Below are 10,987 nucleotides of genomic sequence, written 5' to 3'. Positions count from 1 at the left end.
ACACTCTTTTATCATGTATTATCATTAATAAAATCACTATTAATTTTCTTAAATAAATTGTTACGTCCATCTATATATTCTAATAATATCTATTTCTTCTCAGAAGTGCCATGGATTTTAGCAAGGTGGTGGCCGAGAAAATCGCTGGCGAGAAGCATGATTTATACGATATAAAAAATAAATTTTCGAGCGCGGTGTTGATGTTTGCTGCTGCTCTTCTAGCATGTATGGTGTTATATCATGCTGCTCCGGCACTGCAGGTGTATTCCGGTACAATGGCTTTTTCTCCGGCCGAGTCTAACGTTTCGTCTTCTTCTGTAAGTCAAGTACTTGATTTTCCCTTATTTAACTCCGATATTTATTGCAGTTATGGATATTAGTATATATTTAAGAGTAAATTACAAAGCAGTGTTGGGGAGTAATAGCTCGTTTTAACTGCTATATTTATTGAAGCTACGAATATTAGTACAGGATACTAACATTGTTTACATATACAATTACCTTAATCAATATTAGATATAAATAGGTAGTCAAGGGTTCTAAGAGGAACATGACCATATTAATATATATTTAAAAAGTAAATTATAAACTAGTGTTTAGGGATGGTTTTATTTTTAGTTTTAGTAAAATATTGGCTTCCGTGATGAAATATGAAATTATGTAGTTTTTACATTGAAAAATACACGAAAAATATTAAGAAGACTATTATTTTGGAATAGGACCATTACAAAGTAGTGTTCGGGGGGTAATAGGTTTTAACTTTTGTATAGTAAAATATTGGCTTTCGTGATGAAATATGAAATTATGTAGTTTTTACATTGAAAAATACACAAAAAAAAATATCAAGACGACTATTATTTTGGATTGGGGCCATTACATAATAGCTTATGATCTTACGTTTAGCAGGTAGAAGATTTTAGCTTGGAAAATGTCTTGTCAAAAGCATCAATGCCGAACAACACAGTGATACTGACCACTCTGAACGAAGCCTGGGCTGCTCCCAACTCTGTTTTTGATCTGTTTCTCCACAGTTTTCGGATTGGAAACGAGACGATTGAGCTTCTGAATCATGTGGTAGTTATCGCGATGGACGAGAAGGCGTATAATCGTTGCATAGCCATACATCCACACTGCTACTATCTCAGTAGCAATGGCACTGATTTCTCCGGTGAGAAAGACTTCATGACTCCGGATTATTTGAAGATGATGTGGAGGAGAATCGAGTTTCTGGGAACAGTTCTTGATCTCGGCTACAGCTTCATCTTCACGGTATGTCTTTCACTCATCTCCCTCGTGATTTCTCCAGTATTACAATTCAATGAGTTCTGAAATACATGATGATCTTTCTGATTTCAGGATACTGATATAATGTGGTTCAGAAATCCATTTCCAAGGTTTCATCCTGATGCTGATTTTCAAATTGCATGCGATTTCTTCAAAGGGAATTCATTGGATATAAGTAGAAACTTACCGAATGGAGGATTTGCGTACGTGAAATCAAGCAACCGGACCTCACAGTTCTACAAGTTCTGGTACAAATCAAGAGAAACTTACCCAGGGTTACATGATCAGGATGTCCTCAATAACATAAAGCTTGATCCGTATATAAATGAGATTGGACTTCGAATCAGGTTCTTGGACACGGCTTATTTTGGCGGGTTCTGTCAGCCGAGCAAAGATTTGAACAAAGTGTGCACCATGCATGCAAACTGTTGTATTGGTTTGAGTAACAAAGTGCATGACCTGAATATCACCCTAGGAGTCTGGCAAAAATACTTGTCACTGGATAATGACACTTGGAAGCCGACAAATCGATCACCATGGACTGTCCCCAAACATTGTTAAATAAGATGTATAGAGGTACTACCAGCAAATATATATCATAAAGACTTGGAACAATGTTTTTGCATGATGCGTTTTCTTTTACATCTTTGGTAACAAATTCCCTTCCTATAAATCTAAAGTACAGAAGCCTCACGTCTTCCCTGAATGAACTTGTGTTTGAATTCTTCAAATCTATCGCCTTTAATTGCTTCTCTGATTGTGCGAAATAGTGCCAAATAGTGGTGTGTGTTATGACTGGCAAGGAAAAGGAACAGTTTAGAATCTATCATCTTTGAATGCTAACAATGAGAGTAAATGAGAGTAACATCAGGAGCAATGCTAGACTTCCCCAATTGGATCCCGACCCAAATGCTTACCCAGGGAAATTTGACATGTAAGCATATGGCATCTATTCTGGGATACACATTGGGAAGTCTAGCATTTTTTTAAATAGAAAGACATAATCAGATTCCATACATTTCTAGCAGAGTCTGAGCCAACATCTCGTGAACATTAAGCAAATGATTAATATATGCCTTTGTATGATTTTGGCAAGTATAGCAGTTGCAGCTATCAAGTATTGGCGACTCATCTTTCCTGCAATGAAAAGATACATTGGTTTAAAAAAGTGCTAAGGCCAGCAGACATGCATTTATACAAGTAAAGAAAGTTAATTTGAGGGGAAGTAGTGAAGAACTGAAAGTACAATCAGAAGATGCCGAAAATGCTCAAAGCAGCGACCTTGCTCATGTAGAGGAAATGGTGGGACAATAAAATTTTGAAAAAAAAACTGAAAAAAGATAAGCATCGTGATGTGAAACCACAGAGAATCACTTGCCAAGCCATATAGCACCAGAAGAACATAAGTTCATGAATATGTCCATTTAGGTCAAAATTGACATAAAATGATCATATATTGTAGGAAAACTTCAACCATGATACAATAGTATCAGGTTTGTTATTATAGTTTTAATTTTTGGGTGGGGGTTTGGGGGTTCAAGGAAAGACAGGGACTCAGGGAGAGGGAACTTCTGAAAAAAGTTATATAAACGAACATGTATACCTGTATATAGTAGCTTTCAGATTAATCTTTGTGAAATCGCTGACATTGTCATTTAATTGATAATCTGAAGGATGTGGCTCAGTTCCATTGACCGGAAAAGTAAGTGCCAACCCTCCAATTGTCAGATCATATATATACCTATACAATATCCAGTTATTTAGCTTCTAGGCATAATGCAAAGTAAAAAGAAGCTCAGTTTTTGACGAGGAAAGCTCTTACGTGGAATCAAATAGATCAACACCAGCAGAAATACCCTGTAAGACCTCCTCTGTAGGGAAAATAAAAGATATATTAGTAAACAATGGTTTACTACACTATGATGAGACCTAGCATCTCTGGTAGAATTCATTACTATCTGAAGGTAACATTTATCACTATTGCCAACTACTTGTGGAAAGATAAAAGGGTGAAAAAACAAAACCTAGCAAACAAACGCACCTGGGAGGCTAAGGCCAAATATCTGTCGTGGCTTTTCTTCTGGTAAATTAGTCTGAGATTTAAAATCACAAAGTATTGAGAAATATAAGTTTCCCATAACATATAGCATATGGTTGTTACTGAGAAAAAGATATGAGGTCATCTCCAAAGAGCCTACATATTGAGTGTAAGATGTTTTGCATTTCAAATAGAAATTGTCCATTAGATATAACTTTCAGCTGCTTGTCTTGTGTACCCTTTCCGTCAAGAAAAGCAATCTTATATTATGTTATTTTCAATTTTGATATTTGTTGTTTATAATTTATTGGAGGGAAAAACTTAAGACTTCCCCATTCAGAAGGGGAATTAAATTACTCTTGTATAGGCCCTGCCCTTTGAGCACTGATATTCCTGTAATTGCCATATAATTTAAGAACAGCTGGCATTTTAAAAATTGGAGACTGACCACTACTTGCAGAAAATTTATAAGCCTGCAAAATAATTCGGTTTATCTACTCAATTCCTCTAGCTGTAAAATCGCTTATCACATTTTCACAAGTGAATAAAGTGATAAAGAGTATAACAAAAAGCCTTAAAATTTCTGTATTATATCTCTAGTGGCAACATAAACGCGAAAAAGACAATTCAAACATAAAAGATGTACCACAACTGCATGCAGAAGAGCTGGACGCTGTTCCATGCTCTCGCCAAGCCCAAACCCTCCTATCCAATAACCTGCTAAAACAGCCTATATTAGACATATTAGGAATGCGAAATTGGAAATTAAAATCAGCCAGTGTTTTAAAAATAAACAATTAACAGCATGGTAAAACTACATGTGATGTAATTCAGATTTTCAAAAAGGGTAGTATGCAAATTTGTCCCATATCAAAAAACTACAGTCAATTCAAAATATTTGTCAATAAAAGAAGCTTGCATCACCACATTTTAATGTACAATTGTATTCAGATTAAGTAAAATTAATTCAAACTTAAGCAGCAAGGACAGTAATTTGAGAGCTGTTGGTGCCAGTGTACTAATATTAAAATTTTCATAATAGTAGTAAAAGAAACTAATTTATTCGCTATATTGCATGTTGATATGGCATAAAATGTATGCCTAATGATGGAAGAAAGACATCATTTGCCTTGATGCAATAGGTTTCTTTGACATAGTTCTCCAATTAGATTTTTAACATTAGCACATTTTTCAAAATTTCTTCAAATGTACAACTTAGAATTGTTTTTAGAAATACAACTTTTCATTATTTTGTAGTTCAAGAACTTAGTTTCTACAGATGACACAGTTGGTAGAGACTTGGCTAAGATTAAGAGTTATCATGTCAGAGCTGTTGGCTTATATCTAGATAAGTGATGGGTAGGAACACGGTAGAGAATATGATATGTGAAAAACCGACTTACTTCTTTATATAGAAAAATATCATACCAGTGCACTAGGCTCACAAATCAGCAGTGCTTGGGGAAGGTACCAACACCAATATCAGTGATATAAGGTGTGAAAGGCGAGGTGACAAGGGCCTTTTATTTCGATTATTCTAGAGGCAAAGCAGTCATGTATTGGAAATATGCATTTAGGGTCACAGATTACATACAGATACAACATAAAAAATCAAAAAAGCATATATAGAAATCAAAAAAGTATAATATAGAAATTAATTGATATAGCACAGCAAAGATCAAACGAGGAAAAAATTTATGTCTAAAAATATGACTAAATAAAGCACAGATATCAGAAATAACAGGTACTTTTTGGAGAGAAGAAAGAAGATATTAGTAAACAAGAGAAAAAGATCGAAAATACCAAAAATATAAAAGAAAGGAGGAAAAAAAGCAAGCAGAAGACGAGAGAAGAGAGAGTTTGGATCTTGGATCGGGAAATCATCTCTGTATCAGTGTAGGGTTATCTTTTTGATATGATGAACTTTTACGTTTATGCACATCAATTTTTTTGTTTACAAGTACTGGAGATAGAATGATTTCTCACAAAAGAATATTTTAATAAATTGCCTAATTGAGGGTAAGGGCAAAAGTAATCACATATTCAGAGTTGCTTCCCTGGTTCAGTCGAGCTAATAAAGCCTTGCCTCAGGACTAATTGTGCTTTTGACACCACTATTATAGATGTATGTAGCATTATTCTTAATTATATTTCATAAAAAGGTTGTTCCCAGGTTCCAACTGATGACTTTTCATGTAGACACTTGACCTGCGCGCCAATCACATTATAAACATATTTTTTAAGCCTACCACAGGGCATGCATGTTCTTCCAAATTCCAATATAACAACTGTATATACTCCTATCCATTAAGAATTAACTGATAAAACAAAAACATATATTAACAAGTGAAGAAACACAAAATACCCCAGAAAGCGCATTGAACCCTCAGTAGTCACCCCAAGTTCAGTCACTGAACCTGCCAACCTGGCATTTACGTAATGGCTCCAGAAATTACGTGCAAGCAATATAGATATTAAAAGTAACTCTGCTTGTCTAGCTTTCAGTACTAAGAATTGGTCTTGGTTTAGAATTTTCAGAAAGAGTTATAACAATTTCCCTACAAGCGTATCCCACCCACAATTTGACCTTCACTACTTGTTGCAGGTTGCACTATATTATTAGATGAAGAACCATATGTGCAAATTTTATATGAGCATAAAACAGATTTAAGCATTATGAGCATTAAAAAGCTTTCCAGCGACTTTACGAAAAAGGTTATCCAATATCCAGTATTCAACAGCAAAGAAAAAGAATTTCCAGCATCGGTACATAGAATCATCACATAAACAGAGAACCAAATTAGGATGGAAGCTAGAATCTGATGAGGGTTCAGAACCTGATACATTCCGCCTTGCTATTTCTTGTGCACAACGCTGACGTTCTTCAATGCTTGAGCCTCCAACGATGGATCCAAATACAGCTCCACCTGTCTATACTTTGTATTAGCTATAAGCATACATAATTACCTGTGATTGCCTAGCAACATAACAGAGGAGCAAGGTTGGGCACTTGGGTCACGCTAGCCACATCCAACAAATAGCATTCTAATTTTGACTTTATTGAGGTCATTTGTGATCACTTGGTTTCAAAAATAAAATAATCCTTAATTTACAAAATTAAGTATTCTACCAACAAAGTTCATGCACTATTACTTGATATGTAACTGTAACTTTCTACATTTCCTCGGGGATGCAGCTTTTCTAGTTTTTACTCTTGTTACCCTTCCTCCACATATTCTTTTGCACTCACCTTCCCTTCCACAGTTCCTTTGTGCGTCTTTTCACCATCAACATAAGGTTTTCTTGTGGACTAATTCATCTATCGAGGGGATATTTTATTCATTTTGTATCTTGGGATTTCTATACATGAACAAAGTGGTATGTGATACTTAATCAGGGATGTGTGACTAGGTCATGCCATGCTCCCAGCAGCCTAACAATCAACACCTCTTACTTAAACCTGCAGTGGTTTAGTAGTTGCAAATGATTTATGAATATGCCATATCCTAGATTAAATCCAGAAAATTATTAGATCTCATGATGGCCCTTATAATACATATCTTCTTGAAAGAGCAATACACAATTCAGGGAAGAAATTTACTAGCCTTTAGAAATAATCATATCTGAGTTTCAGATCAAAATCAATTCAACGTGGATGAGGCAATGCATATGTACTGCATACCACATTTTGGCCAATGCATTCATCAAGCCATTTCACAGTTCGATCAACTGAGGTTCTGTTTCTCTTTTGTGACACCCAAGCAGGCACTTCATCAGCTAAAGTAGTCCATAAGTCTGGCTTCGTGGAGGATATCATTTTCATATATTCAATGGGTTTTATCTGTAAGATTATGTCAAACAGAGTTAAGAAATCAAGCATACAATCAGAAGGGAAATGCCTAGTGGCAAAAACTAAAAAGAGGAAAGCAAATTATCATTATCAGAACACATATAGAGAAACCCACCAAGTGACGGCCAGAGGGGGTTTCAAAAGAAGCACCAAACTTGTTGCTGCTATTACTTTCTGGAATACATACATCCGAATCCCGTGGCGCAGCTGCTAATGCATATTCACGCAAACCAAGCATATCATGCAGGCCTCCGATTCTCGAAACCGTTTCAAATGGTATACCTTCTATGCTGCAAAGCAAATTAAGAACCAATCCTATGACTTCATCTTTCAATAACCATCAAAAAACAATTACAATTTATCTCGCAAGAAAATAACATGTCAAATCATATGTTGTCATATAATAAAAGCATCAAATCATAAGATCCTAACCAGAGCAATTAACACATAATCTTGGATACACACAATGTGTATCGTAATTTTATCACATTACAATATCTAATGTAAAAATTCAAAATTTAAACAGACCACTACACATAATCAACTCAAGTCAAATTCCCAACACTAAAAAGTAGCAATCCTTATTACCAACATAACATCTAATATAAAAATTCAAAATTTAAACAAACCACTACACAAAATTAACTTAAACCAAATTCCCATCACCAAAAAGCAGCTATCTTTATTACCAACATATATATATATATATATATATATATATATATATATATATATATATATATATATATATATATATATAAACATTAAATAAACACAAGTAAACATATAACATGAAGAAAACAAAACAAAGGACAGGATGGAGTTACAAGTGAAGAGGGTTGCATTGGAGGAGAAAAGAGTCAGGGGAAGGGAGAGAGGGAAGAAGCTGAGGAGATATAAAATGGGGCAGCCCTTTTCGAGTAGAGAGAAGGAGGGCAGGTGTCTCGAATGTATGGGGGCAGCTGCCCAGCTCTAACTCCCCAACTCTTGACCGCCCTGTCTTGCTCCATGCCTTGACTCTGAACTTCATTCTTCTTGCCAATCTTTCTGCCCTGCTTTCCTTTTAACTTGATTGTTTGTGTGCATATATGTTTGGTTTTTTCTTGGGTTTTATTGGGGTTTTAGCGATTTAGGTAAGCCCATTTTTCTTGGGGATAGTAATTTTAAATATACTTGGTAGGGATGAGAAAAAACCGATTTAAAACCAAAACCGAACTGAAATCGGGAAAAATCGGAAAATCTGTCTGAATATAACCGATCTGAAATCGAAACTGAAAAATTAAAAACCGATCCGATTTAAATGGTTGGGTTCTGATTTTATCTTCCAACCGAACCGATAAAAACCGAACCGATAATTAAAATAATAATTAAATAATATATATTATATATGAGTTAAGTTCTATGGAGTACATAAAAAATTGGAGTATTGGAGTACAAATCATAATTTTTTAGTTTGATCCTATATAATATCTTTGATTATCCAAATTTTGATATAATCTATCATTTATAAGTTGTCTTGCACATAATTGTTAATTAATCATTAATATCTTTCAACTTTAAGAAGTATTAAGATTATTGTTCTGCTTATTACTTATATTGCAGAACATAGAGTCCTATGATTTATAAAAGTAATTATTCTACCATTTGATCACGATGTTTATGTTGCAGAACATAATGTGCAGGTTGTCAAATATTTACAAATATTATGGGACAAAAAAATTGAAATTTAGATGACTAGATTACATTTTATCAAACTTTGTACTCCAATACTCCATTTTTTTTTGTACTCCATATAACTTAACTCTATATATATAATATAATAAATATATCATCTAGAGGTGGCAATATGATTGCAAAACCATTAAACCAATCCAAACCAAACCAAAATTGTGGATTTGGATCCATTTGAAATCACACTTAGAAAAATAGATTTGGTTTGGTTTTTAGTCTCATATTTCTCACAAAATATGGATCTAACCACATTTTGTCTCACTTTTAAGATTTTCTATAACTCTCCACACACTATTATGTTCTTTTCCTTTTTTTTCTTTTGTTTTGCTAGTTACCAACTTACTTGGAGAAGCCAAAAGCTTAAACCACTACACCAACTCACACACTCAAACACACTATTGTTATATTTAGTATTCATTATATTGTCACTTGAGTGTATTAATTTTTGCTCAATAAATAACACTTATTTTTATTTACTAAACTAGTTACCTATAATTCAAACTAAAACCATAATCACATTTATTAATATATGGTTTGAAAATGGTTTTGGTTCATTTATCCAAACCAAATCCATTTTATAAGAACCAAAACCAAACCAAAACCATATTTTGCCGCCTCTAATATCATCTATTTCATATTTAAAAATCAAGAAATCTATTCGAATACTTGAATAAAACATAAGTCACTGCTAGAATCAATTCGTAAGTTAAAATTTGGCCGGGCAGATTCTTTGCTCCTAGTTTTCTACGTTTAGCTTCCTGTTTCGTTATACTTTCTCAGTTGGTGTAAAATCATTTCATACACTGCCTCATCATTTCCTTCTCTTGTACATTTACATTTTCCGTCTACTAACAGTTGCATATTTCTCTCACTAATCGAGTAAGAGTATACTCATTTTGGTTTTTTTTTATTAGGCAGACTCGTGTATATTGATTTTGTTTTTCATTCTTATATTTGTCGGTTTTATAACCGAACCGATTATAACTGAATCGGGATATTTTAAACCGAATCCGAAATCGAACCGGCGGTTGCGGTTTTCGATTTTATAAACCGATGATATATGGTTGCGGTTCCGGTTTTATCCCGAAACCGAGCCGAACCAGGCCATGCTCTCCCCTAATAGGCTAATACTTGGTCATGTGACAGAAGGTTTAAACCGCGTACTTGATTATAACAGTTATGTGATATATATATAGTCATCGGGATTATAATAGTATTAATTTAGCACATCTAACATTTTTTCTTTAGCAGTTAGGATTATAATATTTTCCTAACACGTATAACATTTTTTAATAATAGGAATACATATCGAACATTTTTTTAATCTAGACGGGTAAAATAATCATTTCAGTTTTCTAGTTAAAAAAATCATTGAATGGACCAAAATAAAAATAAAAAAGACACCGTCTGCACCATCAGCTCTTCAATTTTTCAATATTCTTGCACGTTAAAGCGTACCAACACAACATAACTCTCCATTACACATTTCATAAAAAGTATTATCTATAAATATGTTTGTCTCTTAACAATTTTATTTCTAGATTTAATCACAACAGGTAAATAGAGAAACAAAATTTAGTAAAAGACAATTGGCCACAAAATGGCATTTTTTGTTATAGTTTGCTAATATATTATGTAAAATAATACATCTACAAAATATTTTCTGGCTTTTCTCCGTGAAAGAAATATCCTTTTAATAAAATAGTGAAATCCGAAATCCGAAAGAAAAAGCATACTGATATCACTTGGCGGGGGAAATAGTGAAATCCAAAATCTGAAATTTTCAGTTAAACATTCAACTGACAAATTGTAAATACATGTCAATTCTTTTACTGTGTTGCACTATACTAATATCAAACTTTCTGTAGAGGTAACCACGTCAAGTCACATATAGCATCTTATTATGACACGGTATGGGCAGTCCTATCATCTTGACGCAGAAGAGATCTCAACCTACGAGGTTGGGAGCAAGTGGAATGGCCTTCAAAGCATTCATAAACCCCCTTAATGTGATACCAGCCAGATCCGGGACTCCTCTTCAAGCAAACTTCAATGTAGAGATCAAGTATTAACTAAGGAACTCT

The 10,987-nt window shown here is 34.0% G+C and overlaps 2 protein-coding genes across 3 annotated transcripts; one reads left to right on the top strand and one right to left on the bottom strand.

Moving 5' to 3' along the window:
* LOC108204495 (uncharacterized protein At4g15970-like) lies at positions 1-1,845 on the top strand. 2 transcript variants are annotated; one of them, XM_064080149.1, is made up of 3 exons: positions 1-317; positions 904-1,269; positions 1,357-1,845. In XM_064080149.1, exons 1-3 carry the CDS (start codon positions 111-113, stop codon positions 1,843-1,845), a joined length of 1,062 nt encoding a protein of 353 aa, XP_063936219.1. In that variant the 5' UTR covers positions 1-110. The 2 variants fall into 2 exon arrangements, with proteins under 2 accessions (XP_063936219.1, XP_063936222.1); XM_064080152.1 differs by having other exon boundaries at positions 2-317; positions 907-1,269.
* A 12-nt stretch (positions 1,846-1,857) lies between these two features.
* LOC108221175 (uncharacterized) lies at positions 1,858-8,289 on the bottom strand. The gene is made up of 10 exons (XM_064080146.1): positions 8,000-8,289; positions 7,288-7,462; positions 7,005-7,163; positions 6,160-6,253; positions 3,969-4,039; positions 3,326-3,377; positions 3,107-3,155; positions 2,888-3,025; positions 2,302-2,421; positions 1,858-2,079 (listed from the first exon to the last, which is right to left on the bottom strand). Exons 1-10 carry the CDS (start codon positions 8,200-8,202, stop codon positions 1,959-1,961), a joined length of 1,182 nt encoding a protein of 393 aa, XP_063936216.1. The 5' UTR covers positions 8,203-8,289; the 3' UTR covers positions 1,858-1,958.
* Positions 8,290-10,987: the final 2,698 nt, after the last annotated feature.

The sequence above is a fragment of the Daucus carota genome, chromosome 1 (genome assembly GCF_001625215.2).
Source record: "Daucus carota subsp. sativus chromosome 1, DH1 v3.0, whole genome shotgun sequence".
Lineage (NCBI taxonomy): Eukaryota > Viridiplantae > Streptophyta > Magnoliopsida > Apiales > Apiaceae > Daucus > Daucus carota.
The sequence above is the reverse complement of the archived record's forward strand: the minus strand, read 5'-3'. Positions and strand labels throughout refer to the sequence as shown.

What these genes read in the sequence shown, in the direction of transcription:
- LOC108204495 (XM_064080149.1), top strand. Translation starts at nt 111, where the DNA reads ATGGATTTTAGCAAGGTGGTGGCCGAGAAAATCGCTGGCGAGAAGCAT. An exon ending in CTAACGTTTCGTCTTCTTCT is followed by an intron (nt 318 to 903) that starts GTAAGTCAAGTA and finishes TCTTACGTTTAG; the next exon opens with CAGGTAGAAGATTTTAGCTT. An exon ending in GCTACAGCTTCATCTTCACG is followed by an intron (nt 1,270 to 1,356) that starts GTATGTCTTTCA and finishes TTCTGATTTCAG; the next exon opens with GATACTGATATAATGTGGTT.
- LOC108221175 (XM_064080146.1), bottom strand. Translation starts at nt 8,202, where the DNA reads ATGAAGTTCAGAGTCAAGGCATGGAGCAAGACAGGGCGGTCAAGAGTT. An exon ending in AATGCATTGGCCAAAATGTG is followed by an intron (nt 6,254 to 7,004) that starts GTATGCAGTACA and finishes TACAAAGTATAG; the next exon opens with ACAGGTGGAGCTGTATTTGG. An exon ending in CTCTTCTGCATGCAGTTGTG is followed by an intron (nt 3,378 to 3,968) that starts GTACATCTTTTA and finishes TTTAAATCTCAG; the next exon opens with ACTAATTTACCAGAAGAAAA.